Source organism: Palaemon carinicauda, chromosome 19, assembly GCF_036898095.1.
Source record: "Palaemon carinicauda isolate YSFRI2023 chromosome 19, ASM3689809v2, whole genome shotgun sequence".
In the NCBI taxonomy this organism is placed as follows: domain Eukaryota; kingdom Metazoa; phylum Arthropoda; class Malacostraca; order Decapoda; family Palaemonidae; genus Palaemon; species Palaemon carinicauda.
Window position 1 is genome coordinate 38,684,362 of NC_090743.1, and position 23,656 is coordinate 38,708,017.

General features: G+C 42.9%; 2 protein-coding genes across 5 annotated transcripts in view; both read left to right on the plus strand.

The window, feature by feature from the left end:
• The window catches only part of Hacl (2-hydroxyacyl-CoA lyase), a 320,106-nt gene extending 317,136 nt beyond the window's left edge, over positions 1 to 2,970 (plus strand). For 3 of the 4 annotated variants that reach the window (XM_068393479.1, XM_068393480.1, XM_068393482.1), the window contains exon 11: positions 47 to 2,969. In XM_068393479.1, coding sequence (XP_068249580.1) covers positions 47 to 333 — 287 coding nt within the window. In that variant the 3' untranslated portion in view covers positions 334 to 2,969. Of the gene's footprint in view, positions 1 to 46 lie in introns of all 4 variants that reach the window. The other variant, XM_068393478.1, reaches the window with a different exon arrangement.
• Positions 2,971 to 13,108: 10,138 nt separating this feature from the next.
• The window catches only part of LOC137658579 (uncharacterized), a 30,387-nt gene continuing 19,839 nt past the window's right edge, over positions 13,109 to 23,656 (plus strand). The window contains exon 1 of the mRNA XM_068393483.1: positions 13,109 to 13,200. The gene's annotated coding sequence lies outside the window, so the exon portion shown is untranslated. The remainder of the gene's footprint in view (positions 13,201 to 23,656) is intronic.

Here is a 23,656-nt window from a genome sequence, read left to right on the forward strand (position 1 = left end):
ACAGTATTTATATAAGTAAAATTAAATGTATGAATAATGTTCACAGGGATATATGGCGGACTGGATGATGAAACATTTAGCGATATTCGTGAGGGGATGGATAACACCATAGCTACACCACCGACATCGCTTCTCCCTTGTGTTCATTATGAGCGTATAGTTACGGCTTTTGATGATGTGGGCTACTTTTGTAAAAAAATAGAAGATCTAACGGCTTCCTGTGTGCAGGCTTTATCCAACAAGGATAGGCCAGCTGTTATCAATGTGATGATTAATCCAATGGCTCAGCGTAAAGCCCAAGACTTTGATTGGCTTACTCGATCAAAACTCTGAGGGAGATTTTGTGATATTTGCTATGTTATTTCAATTTCAGAGATTTGTATACAGTACATTGTTTACCATATTGAGTTATATATTTTTTAAGTTTTTTATTCTACTTTTAAATGTACAGAAAGTATATGTAGGGAAGTTTATGCAAGTTCTATTTTTATAGTATTTATAACTTTTAGTAAATGTAGGGAAGTTTATACAAACTATTTTTTTATTATACAGGGTATTTGTAACTTAGAGTAAGTATAAAGAAAAGGGTAGAAAAAAGAAGTGATAAATTCATTAATTGTTTATCAGTGGATATTATTTAAATTTGCTAATATTAACTAGAAACTTTGTTAATGCAGCTAAAGAAATAGATTTATAATGGTTCTACCCCTCAAAATATAAAAACATCAAAAACACAAAACAACACAGAGCAAAGCAAAACACGTCTGACCAACGCTGGTGCTATGGAGGAATGAGGTAAAGGGGTGGGGAAGGATAGTCGTAGTAGGAGGCAGCAGTCGGATGTAGGACGGCACCTCGTTGTTCTGGGGGATGTTGATGAGGGAGAGGTCTAACTGGTGAGGGACCTATGGTCGTGGTTCTATCACGCCCCAGTTTACTATACCGACACTCATAGAGTGAGCGAGCTGGGTTTATTCCTGGCATTCCATGCATCCTTTTTTTCTCTGGTATATTTAGCAATAACTATGCCTAAGAAATGGTGCTATAGGAGCATTTCACTGGGCAACATGGGTCCCTCGCCCAGAAATAGATTTTTCCTTCGTCAAAATCCCTTTATTATTATTATTATTATTATTATTATTATTATTATTATTATTATTATGACTACTAATACTTGTTAAGCTACAACCCTAGTTGGAAAAGCAGGATGCTATAATCCCAGGGGCTCCAACTGGGAAAATAGCCCAGTGAGGAAAGGAAACTAGGAAAAATTAAATATTTTGAGAACAGTAATATCATCAAAATAAATATCTCCTATATAAACTATAAAAAGTTTAACAAGACAAGAGAAGAGAAATAGAATAGAATAGTGTTCCCGAGTATACCCTCAAGCAAGAGAACTCTACCCCAAGACAGTGGAAGGCCATGGTACAGAGGCTATGGCACTGTCCTCCTCCTAGAAGAGCTGCTTACCATAGCTAAAGAGTCCCTTCTACCCTTACCAAGAGGGAAGTGGCCACTGAACAATTACAGTGCAGTAGTTAACCCCTTGGGTGAAGAAGAATTGTTTGGTAATCTCAGTGTTGTCAGGTGTATGAGGACAGAGGAGAATTTGTAAAGAATAAGCCAGACTATTCGGTGTGTGTGTGTGTAGGCAAAGGGAAAATGAGCCGTAACCAGAGAGAAGGATACAATGTAGTACTCTCTGCCAAGTCAAAGGACCCCATAAATCTAGCGGTAGTATGTACGTCATACAGTAGCAGAAGTCTTAGTAACTGCATTGTCCATTGACAATGTACAGTATCATTGCAAATCCATCATTAGAAGTAATAACTTAATTGAAGTTTTGAAGATTAGTGATAGAAAATATTTAATTGGATGGTGGTTGGAAGAATTAGAGCCATCAACAGTGTTTGGAGTTTGGTAAACCAGTATTTGTTTCTAGGAGGAAGGATTAGTGTATTTTAACCATTAAGTAAATAAATGATAACAGTACTTGAGCCAGTTCCTCAACAAACTCACTAAGAAATTGTGGGTACAATACAATCTAGCCAGGTGGTCTCCTAATCTTCAACAAGGCAAGAACTTCATGACCACAGAAGCAGAGGGTTATGAAGTAGAATAGAAGGATAAAGGACATTCGTAATGTCAAAACAATGAACTAGTGTTTAATATTCTTGCAGAGAAGTGGAAAGAAGGACATGCAGAATCATGTTGAGAATTTTGTTGGTAGAGGTTAAAAAAGATGTAGTTGTTGAGAATTTTTTGGTAAAATTACCAGAATAAATTTTTACAGGACGGGTAAAGATATTTATTAGTTTTGTTGGCAAATGACTAGAAGTCTTTTCCAGTGGGTATATGGTTATGCAGTTAGATTGACTATTTGTATTAGAATATTTTCAGAGTACAGAGGCACAGTAATTCGTATTGAATACTGTATCAAGGAACCATAAGTTGTGTTAAAAAAAGTTAGGATTAACGTGTCTACCTGTTCCCTAGATAGAAGGATTATAGAAAATTAACAAATAAGTATTTAGAAGGAAGAAATAACAGCAAAATTGGTCTCAAATACCCAAATAATCAAGATTGATACCTCTACAACTTTTGGTGTCACAAAGGGAGGATATTGGTCACCCCAGGAGCCATCTCTCCATTTATTGCTGAATGACCTCTTGCTTTTATGGTCTTATCAATATCTTCATCATCAGCAAAGAGATATGTGAATGTAGAATGCAAAAGTGAATTAACATTTAAATTACGTTGAAGTCTTAATATAAATTACAAACTACTTTGAGTATCAATCTGTTCCTTAGGAAAAATATATGTACAGTACATTCGACTTGAATATTTTTACTGTCACAATTTTTTAGGTTCTAGAAATTTTCATACAAACAGTTCAAGGTAGGGGTGACAACCATGATCAAGATAACTTGCTTCAATATGTATAAAGAAGGATAAATATCATAATCAGGACAGAACTTTCTAAATGACTTGTTAAATTTATCAATTTTCGAATAACCATAGGTGAACCAGATTTTGCAGTTTATTGTCCAATACTGTCAGATAAATATATAGCTGTTTTATACAAACAAGGAATTGCAAAATTATGAACAAATGATACTGAAGGTCACACTAGTATGTGTACTAGAAGAAAATGGTGAAAGCCCTGTACAGTTATCAAAACTCAAATCCCCTCATATATCATAGAAATTGATTTTGAACTTACAATCTGGATGTTGCATAAAAGTGAATAAAAATTTACATAGGTTCATTTTAATTATAGAAACATTAAGAACAGAAAGATGTATGGAATGTGCATCAAGTCTTAGATTTCAATTTTTAAAAGAAAATTTTGGAAATTTACAAAACCACATATATATGGCCTTTCTGAATTATAGAACAGCATCAGTTAAACTTGTTACCATTTGTGTTGTATTAAAACAAACCTCTGAAAGACTCCCTCACGCCCTCCCTTTTGCTTGCAACCACGCCAGAACCGCATCCATCTTTGTATTCCATATAACCTAGTACTTATGCCAACTATCTTTTTTCAATATTAAACTTACCCGATAATCATGTAGCTGTCAACTCCGTTGCCCGACAGAATTCTATGGAGGGATACGCCAGCTATCACAATACTAGAAGGGGGTGTACTTACCAGCGCCACCTGTGGCCAGGTACTCAATCATTTGTTGTTGACACCTCCTCAATTATTCCTCTGTCGTGCTTCCGGCTAGACGTTCTGGGATACGCTTATGGTCTTCGAGTTTATTCATGGATATTTGGTGAAGTATTCTCTTAGATTAACGGCTGTCGCATTACTGGAATCCTTTTTATATTAGCTAGATAGCTTTTATATAAATACTGGTTAACGGTTAATGAATTTTTGCTTGTTTTTGGATCACCCTTTGGCTAACTCTTTGAAACAAGATGTCTGACGTTTCGCAAGCTCCCTCCCATAGACGATGTAGGTCTTGCAATAGGCGTATTCCGAAGGCCTCGGTAGATCCTCACACCGCTTGTTCTGATTGTAGGGACAGGCCCTGTCTATTAGAAAATCGATGTGAGGAGTGCGCCGGACTTTCGGAATTGGAATTTGTCCGTCTTTTAAAATATTCATCTAAGTTAGAGAGAGGTAGAGTTAGGAGAAGTTCTTCTCACTCTTCTATGTTTTCCTCACCTCATGATCCCCTACCTTTTCCTACCCCTGTAGTGGCTACCCCCGAACCTACTGTGTGCCCTCCGCCTGATATGTCAACTGTTTTGCGTGCTATTCAGGCTTTAGGAGATAAAGTAGAATCAGTGGTAAGTGACCATAAGTCTCTGATGGCCGAGGTTAAAGAACTGAAGGTCAAGAGTGCAGTGGGTGGAAATAGTGCCAGTGCTGTGACGAGTGCTAGTGTCGGTGCAGTGCCAAGTGCTAGTGGTGCCAGTGTGGTGCGTGAGGATTTTTCTGTGCGAGCCAGTCGTCCTCCCAGTCCGGAACCTCTTGCAAGCTCCCATGCCCAGGGGAGAAGCAATGTCGAAGGGCTTAAGGGTTCGACAGGCCTTGTTAGGCGCACAGAATTATCCTCGGTGGTTGCGGGCGTGTCTTCCTTAGACCGTCACTCCCACCTGCAGACGATTGAGCCCGTCTTCTCGTCCGCTGATCAACATGCAGGGAAGAAACGTTGGTCTCAGGTCTCGAGACCGCTTAAACGGAGAGTTCAGTCAGCGAGTGCTCAGCCAGGTTGTAGTCATTGGCTCAGCTCTGACTCGCCTCAGTCATCGGTCGACTGTACTCCGCCCAAGAGGAGTAAGGTTCTGCCTATACAGAGCCCGACTGTGACTTTACCTCAGTCTGTTATCGTTTCTGCCGACCCCAAGTGGACCCTGCTTCAGTCCATGCAAGCTCAGCTTTCGGACTTGATGCGTGAGTGTCGGGCTGAGAGTGTTGCACCTCCTCCTCCGCCTACACTCCCTCCACCTGTTCTCGCTCCGCCTGTGCTCGCCCAGCCTGCACCTGCTCCTCCTGGTCGCAGCACCATCTGCCAGGCGTACGATGTTGAGCCACTTTCGGAGTTTGCTGTTCCCAGTGTTGTTCAGCCTCAGCCTTCTTTAAGGCAACCCTTGCTTTGGGATCAGGAGAGTTATTCCACTCTTCCTCCGCCTCCCCTTGCTGCTCCACCAGTGGTGCAACTCTCGGTTGGGGTACAACAACCTCTCCCCTCCGTGAGTCTGTCTGCTCAACCATCGCTGCAGCGAGCTCAACCCTCCTCTAGGCAAGCTCCTCTACACCCTGGACTTGCGCCTCAGGAGCCTCAGCTTGCGAGAACTTTACCTTGTTCTGCGCAGCCTCAACCTCTTCATGCTCCACTCATCTCACAGGAACAGGAACGGACTACTCCGCCTCCGTCCTCCGCTCAGCTTGTGCAATCCTTGGGTTCAACTCTTGCTAGGAGTCAACCTCCTTCACCCATGCGCCTGCCTTCTGCTTCGTCTGTTGTTCAGCCTATGCAGTCTGAGCCTCAGGTTTTCCCTCAAGATGAGGAAACCTCTGTTATTGTTCCTACCCGTTCTGACTCTGCGGTTCAGCATTCTGGTCCGATCGCTTCGCTACCCTCTGCTGATGAAGTGTCGGATGATGAGGAGGCACACCTTGATCCCTCATCAGACGTGGAGGAGTCTAAGCTTTCTCCATTGTCTATTGATTTTCGAAAGGTCTTGGCTCTACTCAGGGAGATTTACCCAGACCACTTCGTCTCTGCTATTCCCCGCTCTCCTCCATCTGAGTTTTCGCTGGGCGTACAACAAGCTAAGTCCAACTATACTAAGCTTGTCCTAGCTAGATCCTCCAAGAGGGCTTTAAGGATCTTAGGGGAGTGGCTTCAGTCTAAACAACACCTTGGCAAGACTTCCTTCATGTTCCCTCCAACGAAGCTCGCTTCGAAAGGTTGCGTTTGGTATGCCACAGGGGAAGCACCAGGCTTGGGAGTACCTGCCTCTGCCCAGGCTGACTTCTCAAGTCTGGTGGACTCGCCTCGGAGGACTGCGATGAGACGCTCGAAGGTTTGTTGGACCTTCTCAGACCTGGATCATCTTCTGAAAGGGTTGTTCAGAGCTTTCGAAATGTTCAACTTTCTCGACTGGTGCCTGGGAGCCCTCAGCAAGAAAACCTCTCCTGCGGACAAAGATTCTGCCATGCTAATTATGTCCTGCATGGATAAGGCCATCAGAGATGGATCGGGTGAGCTAGCGTCGTTATTTGTATCAGGGGTGTTGAAGAAAAGGGAACAACTGTGTACCTTCCTCTCCGCCAGCATTACACCGTGCCAACGGTCACAACTCCTTTTTGCTCCACTCTCAAAGTTCCTCTTTCCCGAGGAGCTAGTTAAGGACTTGTCGGCTGCCCTGATACAGAAGGACACGCACGATCTTGTAGCCTCATCGGCTCGTAAGTCTAAGGTTACCACCTCTGTCCCCAAGACTTATCGCTCCCCAGTGGCTGATACCCCGGCTACGAGGTTCATACCGCCCTTTCGTGGTAGAGCCCCCAGCCGAGGAAGCTCCCGTCCAGACTCTCACAGGAGCAAGTCTAGGAAAGGACCCAGGACATCTAAGGGAAAGAACTGACTCTCAGATTCTCCAGACAACAGTAGGAGCCAGACTCAAGATCTTCTGGCGAGCCTGGGAGAAGAGAGGTGCAGACGCACAGTCTGTCAGTTGGCTGAGGTACGGTTACAGGATTCCATTCTGCCTCAAACCGCCTCTGACCACATCGCCCATCAACCTCTCTCCCAACTACAAAGAAGAGGACAAGAGGCTAGCATTGCAACAGGAGGTGTCGCTACTTGTGCAGAAGAAGGCAGTGGTTATAGTCCGGGACCATCAATCCCCGGGCTTCTACAACCGTCTCTTTCTTGTGGCCAAGAAGACAGGAGGTTGGAGACCGGTGCTGGACGTCAGCTCTCTCAACGAGTATGTCACCAAGCAGACGTTCACAATGGAGACGACCAAGTCGGTCTTAGCAGCGGTCAGACAGGAGGACTGGATGGTCTCGTTGGACTTGAAAGATGCATACTTTCACGTTCCCATTCATCCAGACTCCCAACCTTTCCTGAGATTCGTTTTCGGAAAGGTTGTCTATCAGTTCCAAGCCCTGTGTTTTGGCCTAAGCACAGCTCCTATGGTCTTTACTCATCTGATGAGGAATGTAGCGAAATTCCTGCACTTATCGAACATCAGAGCCTCCCTCTACCTAGACGACTGGCTGTTGAGAGCCTCCACGAGTCGTCGTTGTCTGGAGAACCTCTCTTGGACTTTAGATCTAATCAGAGACCTAGGTCTATTAGTCAATATAGAGAAATCTCAACTCATTCCCTCCCAATCCATTGTGTACCTGGGAATGGAGATTCAGAGTCGGGATTTTCGGGCTTTTCCATCGGCCCCCAGGATAAACCAAGCCCTAGAGTGCATCATGAGCATGCTGAAGAGGAGCAATTGCTCAGTGAGACAGTGGATGAGTCTCACAGGGACCCTCTCATCACTGGCCCTGTTTGTCGAGCTAGGGAGACTCCACCTCCGCCCTCTTCAATTCCATCTTGCGGCTCATTGGGACAAGGGCTCGACTCTAGAAGCAGTCTCTATCCCTATCAACCAAGAGATGAAGACCACTCTCCTGTGGTGGAAGCACAATCTCCTTCTCAAGGAGGGTCTATCATTGGCCATTCATCTCTTCTCGGATGCATCGGACTCGGGCTGGGGTGCGACCTTGGACGGACGGGAATGCTCAGGAGTATGGAACAAGGAACAAGGATTACTCCACATCAACTGCAAGGAACTGTTAGCAGTTCATCTTGCCCTGTTGAACTTCAAGTCCCTCCTGCTAGGCAAAGTGGTGGAGGTGAATTCAGACAACACCACAGCCTTGGCTTACATCTCCAAGCAAGGAGGGACCCATTCGAGGAGCCTTTACGAGATCGCAAGGGACCTCCTCATTTGGTCAAGAGGTCTAAACCTCACACTGGTCACGAGGTTCATCCAGGGCGATATGAATGTTTCAGCGGATCGCCTCAGCAGAAGGAATCAGGTCATTCCCACGGAATGGACCCTCCACAAGAGTGTGTGCAACAGACTTTGGACCTTGTGGGGTCAACCTACCATAGATCTGTTTGCCACCTCCATCACCAAGAGACTTCCGCTTTATTGTTCCCCTGTTCCAGACCCTGCAGCGGTTCATGTGGATGCTTTTCTTCTGAACTGGTCCCATCTCGACCTGTACGCATTCCCTCCGTTCAAGATAATAAACAAAGTTCTGCAGAAATTCGTCTCGCATGAAGGGACACGGCTGACGCTGGTTGCTCCCCTTTGGCCTGCAAGAGAATGGTACACAGAGGTACTTCAATGGCTAGTCGACTTCCCCAGGACTCTACCTCTAAGAGTGGACCTTCTACGTCAACCACACGTAGACAGGTTGCACCCAAACCTCCACGCTCTTCGACTGACTGCCTTCAGACTGTCGAAAGATTCGCTAGAGCTAGAGGCTTTTCGAAGGAGGCAGCCAGTGCGATTGCCAGAGCTAGAAGAATTTCCACTCGTAGAGTCTACCAGTCTAAGTGGGAGGTCTTCCGAAGCTGGTGTAGAGCCAATTCAATATCCTCCACCAATACCTCTGTGATCCAAATAGCTGACTTCCTTCTTCATCTTAGGAATGAGAGATCCCTTTCAACACCTACGATTAAAGGATATAGGAGCATGTTGGCCTCAGTTCTCCGCCACAGGGGTTTGGACCTGTCTTCCAACAAGGACCTTCAAGACATTCTCAAGTCTTTTGAGACGTCTAAAGAACGTCGTCTTTCCACTCCAGGCTGGAATCTAGACGTAGTCTTAAGGTTCCTTATGACATCTAGGTTCGAACCTCTCCAGTCAGCTTCCTTCAAGGATCTTACCCTCAAGACTGCTTTTCTCGTTTGCCTTGCAACAGCTAAGAGAGTCAGTGAGGTTCATGCCTTCAGCAAGAACATTGGTTTCACAACCGAATCTGCAACATGTTCTTTTCAGCTTGGATTCCTAGCAAAGAACGAGCTTCCTTCACGTCCTTGGCCTAGATCGTTCGAAATACCTAGCCTCTCCAACATGGTAGGTAACGAACTAGAGAGAGTTCTTTGCCCTGTCAGAGCTCTCAAATATTATCTGAAGAGGTCTAAACCTATTCGAGGACAGTCAGAAGCCTTATGGTGTGCCATCAAGAAACCCTCGAGACCCATGTCCAAGAATGGGCTTTCGTACTATATAAGGCTTCTGATCAGAGAAGCACATTCTCACTTAAAGGAGGAAGACCTTGCATTGCTGAAGGTAAGGACCCACGAAGTAAGAGCTATAGCTACTTCGTTGGCCTTTAATAAAAACCGTTCTCTGCAGAGCATTATGGATGCAACCTATTGGAGGAGCAAGTCAGTGTTTGCATCATTTTATCTGAAAGATGTCCAGTCTCTTTACGAGAACTGCTACACCCTGGGACCATTCGTAGCAGCGAGTGCAGTAGTAGGTGAGGGCTCAGCCACTACATTCCCTTAATCCCATAACCTTTTTAACCTTTCTCTTGAATACTTTTATTGTTGTTTTTATGGTTGTTACGGTAGGCTAAGAAGCCTTCCGCATCCTTGGATTTGGCGGGTGGTCTATTCATTCTTGAGAAGCGCCTGGGTTAAAGGTTTGGTAGAGGTCCTTTAGTAGGGTTGCAACCCCTTGTACTTTGGCACCTTTGGGTTGATTCAGCCTCCAAGAGGAACGCTGCGCTCAGTAAGGAAGACGAACTTTAAATAAAAGGCAGAGTAACGGTTCTATTCGACTTCCTTACCAGGTACTTATTATTTCATTGTTATTTGAGATAACTGTTATATGAAATATGGGATACTTAGCTATCCTTTAATCATGTACACTGGTTTTCACCCACCTCCCTGGGTGTGAATCAGCTACATGATTATCGGGTAAGTTTAATATTGAAAAATGTTATTTTTATTAATAAAATAAATTTTTGAATATACTTACCCGATAATCATGATTTAATCGACCCTCCCTTTCCTCCCCAGAGAGAACCAGTGGACCGAGGAATAATTGAGGTGGTGTCAACAACAAATGATTGAGTACCTGGCCACAGGTGGCGCTGGTAAGTACACCCCCTTCTAGTATTGTGATAGCTGGCGTATCCCTCCATAGAATTCTGTCGGGCAACGGAGTTGACAGCTACATGATTATCGGGTAAGTATATTCAAAAATTTATTTTATTAATAAAAATAACATTTTAAAGAGTTGAATGACCATGAAATCGAGATAGATTGAAGTTGATGAGCCCGTGGTACACTGACAGCATTACTAAAAGATTGGCTGCAGCATCTCTTTGTCTATTATCTGTTCCAGCTTTTTAGCCTTCCACTTTATCTCTGTTCTCACTTTTTCCCATCTTATCAAACCTCTTTTTTAACTTCAACATCTTTGAGCAAATTCTAGGTTTTCCTCCAGTTATGCCTTAATCCTGAATGACCATCCGTACCTCATCATTGGGTCTTATGGTCCAAATCTTTTATATTCATCCATCTGAGTCGCTTGATACTGATGCCCTTGAAGTCATGGAAAATGTTGATCCAGAACCTTAAGGTTTGTTGAGTCAGAGACCAGGAGCTTGTGCAAGGACTCTTTACTATTGCCTCACTCCCTGTTTCTTCCTTAGTCTCCCTAACCATTTGCACTTGTAAATAATAGGACTGAGGTAAGTGATAGTGTAAGTTATTTTCCTTTCATTGTAACTTTGAGGTTGTGAAGTTGTATGTCTACTCTTCATGTTTCAGTAATAAGATTAGTATTAATAGCCGTCATATTTAGTATTTATTTTTTTCTTTTTCAAAGTATTCATATGTGTGTGTGGAAAGGTAAGTGATCTAATTATGTAGATTTTTTTTTTATATAATATAATACAAATTTGGCACTGAGAATGCTGAGTACTTTAATAGAATCTCTCTTGTACTAAAGTAACTTTAAAGAAAATAATTCATTAGCTTTATTATTAACATAGATGAAATGGAAGTAGGAGCAATATAGACCTAAAAAGGTTTTATGCAATGTTAAGGAAATAATTGTGCAGTTAAGTTATATTTGATCAAATTTGATGGAAGCAAAGGTGAGGGTAGATGCAATTTTCAACTTCAGAGAAATGAGTGGAAGTTTAACTGTAATGGTAATTAAAACATAAATATGTTAATGTGAAAAAAAATGATTAGGTTTAAAAACAAACTGAATGAGTAGATGAAGAAAGTGTAAGCTTAAGATTCCAGAATGATAAGTCAGTAAGTTAGCAGGAGTCATTTGCCGTCTTTCAAGGGTGGAATTAAAAGAGTGACTATAATGAAATGAAAACTTTGAAGAGAGAGAAAACATTGATTATGTGAAGTGCAGTTGCAGAGAGGAATGGAAGTTAAGAGAGGAAAGGGTAGCAATAAGAAGTTCTGATTTGAAATACATGCGATAAAAGTTAGCAAGTTTGCTATCTAAAAAGAGACGAATCTTGGGTTGAACAAGTGAGTATTTGTATATTTGTTGAATGTGAGAAGAGGCAGAATTAAGTGATACAACAGGAAAAATATGCTGAGGTTGCAAAAGAAAAGGACAAGAATTTGATAAGATTACAAGTGAAATGCTCCTCCACTGCTATGTGGGATTAAGAGAGTCAATTAAGTTTCTAAGGTATTTCAGGTTTGAATTTATTAGGGTAGTGTAAAGGTGATTGAAGAAGTTTTTTTATGAACATAATATTGTGTGGTATACAAAGATTAATGATAGGGATGTGATTAAGTAATGAAGACTTAAGCCATAGGGTAGAAAAGATGCATATGGATATAAATGAGATGAATAAAGTGTGAATAAATATTACCAATGTGTTGAGCTTAGTTTTATGGAATTACAGTTTACATGTTGATTGTGGATGAATAAAAGGAAAACAAAGCATTAAAGATGACCAATTTGCCTAGTATGTATGACGATATGATTAAATGGATATTTGCAAAAATTTCAATAATCAGTAATGGGAAAAGTTGAGATATGTATATGGCACAGAGTATAAAGTAATAATAATATACTTTTTATTATGGAATAACTTTGAATGATAAAAGGTAAGTTAAAAAGAAATGGAAGATTTGAGGAAAGTTTATTACAAAGCTTGTCGGGGAGAGGGGGGGGGGGGTTGTTGTGTTGAAATGAGAGGGGATATAAATTAAAAAAAAAAAATCGACAGAGAAAAAGTGAATAGAGGAAAGTAGAAAGGGAAAAGTATAGGTTTGTAAACTGTAATGACAGGAGAGTTCGTTACTATAGGAGTTCTGCAGAAGGTCAAAATTCAATGCTGCATTTGCATTAGAATTAAAAACATGAAATTACAATTGCTTGTTTGGAGGTAAAAAATTAGAGTAGCCTAAAAAAGGGAGAGATAATATTTCGTTGCATGCTGTATTTTCTGTCATTTGTAACATTTGTTATTTATTAGATTTACTGTTTATCCCACTAAACTTTCCCTATTAATACTTTATCGCCAGTGTGTGCATTTGTTAAGTTTGCTAGTTAAGACCTCCAAAATTAAATTTTTGTTCTCGTTATATTGACTTCGTTTAATTACTTTTTAGATAAGTGATAATTATATTAGTAGTAGCCTACGTGGGGCCATAATAGTTATGAAAACAACGTTGAATATGCTAGAATTAAAAGAAAATTATAGAAACAGGAATGATTATGATGGGCTTTGTGTGTTGTGCAGGAGGCAGAGGATACTACCGAGCAAATGTTTAGCTGTAATGAGTTAATGAAATTTAGAAACAATAACATAGAATAGGAAATTTAGAAACACCAACTAAAGATGCAGCCCAGTATATAAGAGAGGCCCTTAAAGTTAGAAGTAAAAGCATGAAATCTCTGCTGTCTGTGTAGGAGGTTAATAATGATAATGAACTTTGGGCTTTGATCTAATAGTGTGCCCACAATCACAGTGTTGTGGAGAGAGCAATGAGGAACCTGGTTACCTGGAACGAATTGTTTACCCTCTCTACTTTTGAGTTTGAGAGCGCGTAGTTCGTGTCTCTTCTCCTGATGTTACTTTGTGTGACTTCAAATACCAGCCAGAAATTTAAAACATCAAAGAAATGTCAATGGAAGTAATGTAACAAATAATGCTATGAGGTAAGGTATTAGATGTTATATGAGTAAAGATATCCAAGGAGCGTGCAGTAAAGTTACCCAAGCCGATTTAAGCTTCACTTGATAACTGGCCTCAAGTTTGTGAAATTAACGAAAAATGACTATAATTGCAATCTAGTAAAACAGTTATTGTATGTAGAATACCAAACACCGTTGCAGGAACGTTGGCTTAATTCGGCTTAATAAGTTGTGGCAATGTGTTGGCCAAGCCGTTACAGTGTTAGAGACTCCATACTGCCAAGCAAGCATACAAACACCAGCGCTCTTAGTTACCAATTCACACCACATTGTAGAATAAAGGGAAAACTAATATTTTTTCATTTTTTTTTTTTAGTCTTTCTACCCTAGTATAGTCTACTTTTGTTGTCATCTAATGGAAAATATTTACAATAGTTCTGGTTTTGTTATAGTTACAGACAGAAAAAAGGTTTTTTTATTATAAGAAAAAAGCTGAGTGTTTTATAAGGAAAAACATCCGTTTTCTATAAAAAGGACACTTATTTTCACTGCAAATAAAAAACCTAATTGTCTAAGAAATAATGATTAGTGGGGTTAGCATGCGCAGCTCAGCGTGTATCACTTGCCAGTACATAGGAGCTTCTTGTTTTTCTTTTTCCATGAGCAAAGTAATCCCACGGCAGAGCAAAAACCATTAGATTTCTATAAAATATCCCCATTCTTTGGCGTTCTCACGGGTTTTCAGTTTATTTGCTGTTGAATGTCAAATTCAGTGAAAGCACATAATTTACTGCAGGAAAAACTTTTCTGTTCAAAATGTTGTTCCGTCCGTAACTATAATTTTACCATTGTGCCTCCTGTTATAGGACTATTTATGCAGTCTTACTCTTTCCAATAAACTTCGTCCAACATCAATAATCCTGTTCCTAATGGAGACTGATGTCGATGATATATTTGAGCAGTAAGGGAATTTAATGGGATACATACTAACATTAGGTACCCGCGCCCTAACCTGACATAATTTCTGTGTTTGTATTTACCGGGATGGGGATGCTTTGTACCTGTGGGGTCACCCCATAACCTTTACACCTTTGCCTTCCCCCCTTAACCTTTAAACCTTTCCCTTCCCCCCTAACCTTTAAACCTCTCCCTTCTCCCCCCTAACCTTTAAACCTTTCCCTTCCCCCCCTAACCTTTAAACCTTTCCCTTCCCCCCTAACCTTTAAACCTTTATCTTTTCCCAAAACCTTTATCTTTTCCCCTAACCTTTAAACCTTTCCCTTTTCCTCTAACCTTTACACCTTTCCCTTTTCCCCTAACCTTTACACCTTTCCCTTTTCCCCTAACCTTTACACCTTTCCCTTTTCCCCTAACCTTTACACCTTTCCCTTTTCCCCTAACCTTTACACCTTTCCCTTTTCCCCTAACCTTTACACCTTTCCCTTTTCCCCTAACCTTTACACCTTTCCCTTTTCCCCTAACCTTTACACCTTTCCCTTTTCCCCTAACCTTTACACCTTTCCCTTTTCCCCTTTCCCCTTTCCCTTTCCCTTCCCCCCTTTCCCTTCCCCCCTTTCCCTTCCCCCCTTTCCCTTCCCCCCTTTCTCTTCCCCTTCCCCCCGTAACCCTTACTCCTTTACCTTTCCCCCTAACCGTTACACCTTTCCCTTCTCCCCTAACCTTGCACACAGCTGTTGTGTTCCATTATTAAGGGACGATTGAGTAAATTATCCTTTTGAGTAAGAACAGTGCATTTCCGAAAAAAGTTGATAGCATAGGAGAAAATTGTGTCAGTAAGAATAAAGAAAATCATGTAGATACAAATCAAAATTGTAAATATATACCGAATTGGGTTGTAAATTACTGTAATAAGCATAGATTAACTTTAGTCTCAATGATGGTATTCTACCATTATTCTTATGGGATAAAGCTAAATCATTTATTGTACCCACTCATAGTTCTTAGATTATGAGGTACCTTAGTAGGAAAGGTAGGTAGATCTTTACCTGAGCACCGTCGTAAGTAAACATTGACACCTCTAGTGGAGCATTTATGGATCACCAGACATAGTTTGGCTTAGGCATTGAAAAAAGTTAGATCCCATTTTACTAAACTAGATAGACAGTATTTGGCTTAGCCTTGCTTACATTGGTGTCCGACGCCTGCCGGCAACCGCCCAGTTACCGGCAAGTAGGATTGTTCATCAGTTATGTCCACCGTTCTACAATTTAACCCTCAGTGCTCCCCATAGCCTAGCCTAGAACATTGTATCCTTACTCATGGAAATTTGAATATCACTGAACAGTGAATGGGAATGTCTTACTGAAAGATGAGGTTATATTTTTTACAGAAAAGCTTGTGACTAGAACCAATAGGAAATGCACTCAAAGCACTTCTGAAAGTATATTGGTCTTATGTGTTATAACATGAAGGGAACAAAGTAAAGAAATTAGACTAACATAATAGGGACAGATACATCTAATCTAACCTAGGGTGATGTTGCTGAAGGTTTTTACCTTTCCTTACCATTCCCTCCTTATGTTTACCCTAAAAGTGCACCATTTGTATTTCAATAGATGCATCCTAACATATCTTTATGCAAAAGTTTCTACTTGAGGGAAGGAGAAACACAAACCATTGGTAACTCAATATTACTTAAACAATGTAAAAATTTCAGGCCAAAGGAATTTATGCTAACCTAGCCATGGAGCTTCTTTATCCTTCATCCCTTAACTTCCCTTCAAGTTATTTCTTACCCAGCATGGGACTTTCTTGAAGTAGTACTGTATAGATGTTCTGTATGGTATATCAGGACGAAAAATGTTACGCTTAATCAGAGCTTTTCTTTTTTAGTCACTTTACTTAAAGTCTGCTTTTCTGGTCTTATACTGCAGGAGAACCCTAACCTCTACAGGACCTTTCATAATTCATTTTATTATATACGTTCCAAGGCATTCAGCATTTCACACCGCATATTTCTATTTTATTGTGAAATCCACATAATCGAATCACTTAGAAAATAAGATTTTCAATATTAAACTTACCCGATAATCATGTAGCTGTCAACTCCGTTGCCCGACAGAATTCTATGGAGGGATACGCCAGCTATCACAATACTAGAAGGGGGTGTACTTACCAGCGCCACCTGTGGCCAGGTACTCAAGTACTTCTTGTTGACACCTCCTCAATTATTCCTCTGTCGTGCTTCCGGCAAGACGTTCTGGGATACGCTTATGGTCTTCGAGTATATTCACGGCTAATTGGTGAAGTATTCTCTCAGATTAACGGCTGTCGCTTTACTGGAAACCTTCTTATATTAGCTAGATAGCTTTTATATAGTCCTGATTAACGGTTAACGAATTTTTGCTTGATTTTGGAACCCCCTTTGACTTACTCTTTGGATTCAAGATGTCTGACATTTCGCAAGCTCCCTCCCATAGACGATGTAGGTCTTGCAATAGGCGTATTCCGAAGGCCTCGGTAGATCCTCACACCGCTTGTTCTGACTGTAGGGACAGACCATGTCAGTTAGAAAATCGATGTGAGGAATGCGCCGGACTTTCGGAATTGGAATTTGTCCGTCTTTTGAAATATTCAACTAAGTTAGAGAGAGGTAGAGTTAGGAGGAGTTCTTCTCACTCTTCACTGTTTTCCTCACCTCATGATCCCCTATCTTTTCCTACCCCTGTAGTGGCTACCCCCGAACCTACTGTTTGCCCTCCGCCTGATATGTCTGTCGTTTCTGCCGATCCCAAGTGGACTCTTCTTCAGTCCATGCAAGCACAGCTTTCGGACTTGATGCGTGAGTGTCGGGCTGAGAGTGTTGCACCTCCGCCTCCGCCTACACTCCCTCCGCCTGTTCTCGCTCCGCCTGCGTTCGCTCCGCCTGATCGCAGTTCCTGCCAGGCGTACGATGTTGAGCCACATTCTGAGTTTGCTGTTCCCAGTGGTGTTCAGCCTCCGCCTTTGTTAAGGCAACCTTTGCTATGGGATCAGGAGGATTATACCTCTCTTCCTCCGCCTCCCCTTGCTGCTCCACCAGTGGTGCAACTCTCGGTTGAGGTACAACAACCTCTCCCGTCCATGAGTCAGTCTCCTCAGCTCTCGCTGCAGCGAGCTCAACCCTCCACCAGGCAAACACCACTACACCTTGGCCTTGCGCCTCAGGAGCCTCAGCTTGCGAGACATTTAACTTGTTCTGCGCAGCCTCAACCTCATCATGCTCCGCTCATACCACAGGAACAGGAACTTGCTACTCCGCTTCCTCCAACCGCTCAGCAAGCGCTATCCTTGGGTTCAACCACTCATGCTAGGAGTCAGCCTCCTCCACCCATGCGCCTTCCTTCTGCTTCGTCTGTTATTCAGCCTTTGCAGTCTGAGCCTCAGGTTTTCCCTCAACAGACACTTGAAGAGGAAACCACTAATATTGTTCCTTCTCGTTCTGACTCTGCAGTTCAGCATTCTTGTCCGATCTCTTCTCTACACTCTGGTGATGAGGCTTCGGATGATGAGGAGGCACACCTGGATCCCTCATCAGATGTGGATGAATCCAAGCTTTCACCACAGTCTATTGATTTTCGTAAGGTCTTGGCTCTACTTAGGGAGGTTTACCCAGACCACTTTGTCTCTGCTATTCCCCGCTCTCCACCATCTGAGTTTTCGCTGGGCGTACAACAAGCTAAGTCCACCTATACTAAGCTAGTCCTAGCTAGATCCTCTAAGAGGGCTTTAAGGATCTTAGGGGAATGGCTGCAGTCTAAGCAACACCTTGGCAAGACTTCCTTCATGTTCCCTCCAACGAAGCTCACTTCGAAAGCGAGCGTTTGGTATGCCACAGGGGAAGCACCAGGCTTGGGAGTACCTGCCTCTGCCCAGGCTGACTTCTCAAGTCTGGTAGACTCGCCTCGGAGAACTGCTATGAGGCGCTCTAAGGTTTGTTGGACCTTCTCAGACCTGGATCACTTACTGAAAGGAATGTTTAGAGCATTTGAAATGTTCAACTTTCTCGACTGGTGCCTGGGGGCCCTCAGCAAGAAGACCTCTCCTGCGGACAAAGATTCTGCCATGCTATTAATGTCCTGCATGGATAAGGCCATTAGAGATGGATCGGGTGAGCTAGCATCGATGTTTGTATCAGGGGTGTTGAAGAAAAGGGAACAACTGTGTACCTTCCTTTCCGCCAGCATTACACCTTGCCAACGGTCACAACTCCTTTTTGCTCCGCTCTCGAAGTTCCTCTTCCCCGAAGAGCTGGTTAAGGACTTATCTGCTGCCCTGATACAAAAAGATACACACGATCTTGTAGCCTCATCGGCTCGTAAGTCTAAGGTTGCTACCTCAGTCCCCAAGACTTATCGCTCCCCAGTGGCTGATACCCCTGCTACGAGGTTCATACCGCCCTTTCGTGGTAGAGCCCCCAGCCGAGGAAGCTCCCGTCCAGACTCTCACAGGAGCAAGTCTAGGAAAGGATCCAGGACATCAAAAGGAAAAAACTGACTCTCCGCTTCTCCAGACAGCAGTAGGAGCCAGACTCAAGATCTTCTGGCGAGCCTGGGAGAAGAGAGGTGCAGACGCCCAGTCTGTCAGTTGGCTGAGGAACGGTTACAGGATTCCATTCTGCCTCAAACCACCTCTGACCACATCACCCATCAACCTCTCTCCCAACTTCAAAGAAGAGGACAAGAGGCTAGCATTGCACCAGGAGGTGTCGCTACTTGTGCAGAAGAAGGCAGTGGTTATAGTCCGGGACCATCAATCCCCGGGCTTCTACAACCGTCTCTTTCTTGTGGCCAAGAAGACAGGAGGTTGGAGACCGGTGCTGGACGTCAGCGCTCTCAACGAGTATGTCACCAAGCAGACGTTCACGATGGAGACGACCAAGTCGGTCTTAGCAGCGGTCAGACAGGAGGACTGGATGGTCTCGTTGGACTTGAAAGATGCATACTTTCACGTTCCTATTCATCCAGACTCCCAACCTTTCCTGAGATTCGTTTTTGGAAAGGTTGTCTACCAATTCCAAGCCCTGTGTTTTGGCCTAAGCACAGCTCCTATGGTCTTTACTCATCTGATGAGGAATATAGCAAAATTCCTACACTTGTCGAACATCAGAGCCTCCCTCTACCTAGACGACTGGCTGTTGAGAGCCTCCACGAGTCGTCGTTGTCTGGAGAATCTCAATTGGACTTTAGACTTAATCAGAGACCTAGGTCTATTAGTCAATATAGAGAAGTCTCAACTCATTCCCTCCCAATCCATTGTGTACCTGGGAATGGAGATTCGGAGTCAGGATTTTCGGGCTTTTCCATCGGCCCCCAGGATAAGCCAGGCCCTAGAGTGCATCATGAGCATGCTGAAGAGGAGCAGTTGCTCAGTGAGACAGTGGATGAGTCTCACAGGGACTCTCTCATCACTGGCCCTGTTTGTCGAGCTAGGGAGACTCCACCTCCGCCCTCTTCAATTCCATCTTGCAGCTCATTGGGACAAGGGTTCGACTCTCGAAGCAGTCTCTATCCCTATCAACCAAGAGATGAAGACCACTCTCCTGTGGTGGAAGCACAACCTCCTTCTCAGGGAGGGTCTATCGTTGGCCATTCAGACCCCCAATCTTCATCTCTTCTCAGATGCATCGGACTCGGGCTGGGGTGCAACCTTGGACGGACGGGAATGCTCGGGAACGTGGAACGAGGAACAAGGATTACTCCACATCAACTGCAAGGAGCTGCTAGCAGTTCTTCTAGCCCTGTTGAACTTCAAGTCCCTCCTGCTAGGCAAAGTGGTGGAGGTGAACTCAGACAATACCACAGCCTTGGCTTACATCTCCAAGCAAGGAGGGACCCATTCGAGGAGCCTATACGAGATCGCAAGGGACCTCCTCATTTGGTCAAGAGGTCTAAACCTCACTCTGGTCACGAGGTTCATTCAGGGCGATATGAACGTCTCAGCAGATCGCCTAAGCAGAAGGAATCAGGTCATTCCCACGGAATGGACCCTCCACAAGAGTGTGTGCAACAGACTTTGGACCTTGTGGGGTCGACCTACCATAGATCTGTTTGCCACCTCCATAACCAAGAGACTTCCGCTGTATTGTTCCCCTGTTCCAGACCCTGCAGCAGTTCATGTGGATGCTTTTCTACTGAACTGGTCCCATCTCGACCTGTACGCATTCCCACCGTTCAAGATAATAAACAAAGTTCTGCAGAAATTCGTCTCGCACGAAGGGACACGGCTGACGCTGGTTGCTCCCCTTTGGCCTGCAAGAGAATGGTTCACAGAGGTACTTCAATGGCTAGTCGACTTCCCCAGGACTCTACCTCTAAGAGTGGACCTTCTACGTCAACCTCACGTAGACAGGTTGCACCCAAACCTCCACGCTCTTCAGCTGACTGCCTTCAGACTGTCGAAAGATTCGCTAGAGCTAGAGGCTTTTCGAAGGAGGCAGCCAGTGCGATTGCCAGAGCAAGAAGGGTTTCCACTCGTAGAGTCTACCAGTCTAAGTGGGAAGTCTTCCGAAGCTGGTGTAGAGCCAATTCAATATCCTCTACCAATACCTCTGTGACCCAAATAGCTGACTTCCTTCTACATCTTAGGAATGAGAGATCCCTTTCAGCACCTACGATTAAAGGATATAGGAGTATGTTGGCTTCAGTTCTCCGCCACAGAGGTTTGGACCTGTCTTCCAACAAGGACCTTCAAGACATTCTTAAGTCTTTTGAGACGTCTAAAGAACGTCGTCTTTCCACTCCAGGCTGGAATCTAGACGTAGTCTTAAGGTTCCTTATGTCATCTAGGTTCGAACCTCTCCAGTCAGCTTCCTTCAAGGATCTTACCCTCAAGACTCTTTTTCTCGTTTGCCTTGCAACAGCTAAGAGAGTCAGTGAGGTTCATGCCTTCAGCAAGAACATTGGTTTCACAACCGAATCTGCAACATGTTCTTTTCAGCTTGGATTCCTAGCAAAGAACGAGCTTCCTTCACGTCCTTGGCCTAGATCGTTCGAAATACCTAGCCTCTCCAACATGGTAGGTAACGAACTAGAGAGAGTTCTTTGCCCTGTCAGAGCTCTCAAATATTATCTTAAGAGATCTAAACCTATTCGAGGACAGTCAGAAGCCTTATGGTGTGCCATCAAGAAACCTTCGAGACCCATGTCCAAGAATGGGCTTTCGTATTATATAAGGCTTCTGATCAGAGAAGCACATTCTCACTTAAAGGAGGAAGACCTTGCATTGCTGAAGGTAAGGACCCACGAAGTAAGAGCCGTAGCTACTTCGATGGCCTTTAATAAAAACCGTTCTCTGCAGAGCATAATGGATGCAACCTATTGGAGGAGCAAGTCAGTGTTTGCATCATTTTATCTGAAAGATGTCCAGTCTCTTTACGAGAACTGCTACACCCTGGGACCATTCGTAGCAGCGAGTGCAGTAGTAGGTGAGGGCTCAGCCACTACATTCCCTTAATCCCATAACCTTTTTTAACCTTTCTCTTGAATACTTTTATTGTTGTTTTTATGGTTGTTACGGTAGGCTAAGAAGCCTTCCGCATCCTTTGATTTGGCGGGTGGTCTATTCATTCTTGAGAAGCGCCTGGGTTAAAGGTTTGGTAGAGGTCCTTTAGTAGGGGTTGCAACCCCGTGTACTTTGGCACCTTTGGGTTGGTTCAGCCTCCAAGAGGAACGCTGCGCTCAGTAAGGAAGACGAACTTTAAATAAAGAGGCAGAGTAACGGTTCTATTCGACTTCCTTACCAGGTACTTATTATTTCATTGTTATTTGAGATAACTGTTATATGAAATATGGGATACTTAGCTATCCTTTAATCTTGTACACTGGTTTTCACCCACCTCCCTGGGTGTGAATCAGCTACATGATTATCGGGTAAGTTTAATATTGAAAAATGTTATTTTTATTAGTAAAATAAATTTTTGAATATACTTACCCGATAATCATGATTTAATCGACCCTCCCTTCCTCCCCAGAGAGAACCAGTGGACCGAGGAATAATTGAGGAGGTGTCAACAAGAAGTACTTGAGTACCTGGCCACAGGTGGCGCTGGTAAGTACACCCCCTTCTAGTATTGTGATAGCTGGCGTATCCCTCCATAGAATTCTGTCGGGCAACGGAGTTGACAGCTACATGATTATCGGGTAAGTATATTCAAAAATTTATTTTACTAATAAAAATAACATAAGTCTTCAGTTTACCCTTGAAAGCCTAATATCTTCAATTATGGTGGATGTGGTGGCTGATGTGTTAACGTCCCTGACTGGTGATTGCTAGACTGGGGTTCGAGCCCGTTAGTTCCTTTGGAGGGGTTTGGGGGACCCTATAGGTCTATCTGCTGAGTCATCAGCAGCCATTGCCTGGCCCTTCTTGGTCTTAGCTTGGTGGAGAGGGGGCTTGGGTGCTGATCATATGTATACAGTACAGTATATGGTCAGTCTCTAAGGCTTTGTCCTGCTTAATAGGGCAATGTTACTGTCCCTTGCCTGTGCCATTCATGAGTGGACTTTAAACCTTTAAGACTATAATTAGATTGTGTACATTGTATGGAAAGGATTCATGAAGAGGATCTTTAATAAGCCATAAAGTTGATCACTCTTCATGAATTATGATGGAAGCCAGGCTTGTACCAAAACTTTGTTCTTTTTAAGCAAAAAGTAGGTGTCTGAAAATACAGGCTTAGGCTATGTGTCAATTTCTTATTTGTAGATATCAATATCATCAGTGGGTAAAATATGTGATCTAACAGTTGCATAACACAAAGTGATCTTAATATGGATAAAGCATAAGAAAAAAAATAGCTTGTACTTGCAGAGTGTTTATGTAAGAAGCCAAGAGTCTTAGAGACTGAATCTCTATATGTAAAATTAAAGACCACAACAAAATAGTCAAGCCTTCCTACATTAATTGGGTCAGTATTTGGCACTGAGAATGCAGAGCACTTTAATAGAATCTCTGTTGTACCAAAGTAACTTTAAGGAAAATGATTCATTAGCTTTATTGTTACCGTAGATGAAATGGAAATAGGAGCAATATAGACCTGATAAGGTTTTATACAATGTTAAGAAAATAAGTGTGCAGAGTTAGGTTATATTGAAGCAAAGGTTAAGATAGATATTAGGTCAGTATCAACTCATTCTATTTAACGACCATCTTTCCATAAGGAACTAGAGGGGAACTCAGTAGAGTGCAGATCTCCGCCATGACAGCTTATTTCTCGACCTTTTGCTTGATCTTGGCCTTTGGCCTTAATATGTATTAATTGGCATGGATTTTCAATCACAAACATGAACTAAGTTTGAAGTCTCTATGACAACAATGTCCAAACTTATGGCTGATTACATGAATTGGACATTTTGCTTGCCCTTGACCTTACAAAATTTAATTATTCACAGCTTTTTACACAGCAGTTAATCCCTGCAAGTTTCATTACGATTAAAATTATGGCCAGGAAACTATTCACAAACAAACACACAAACGGGGG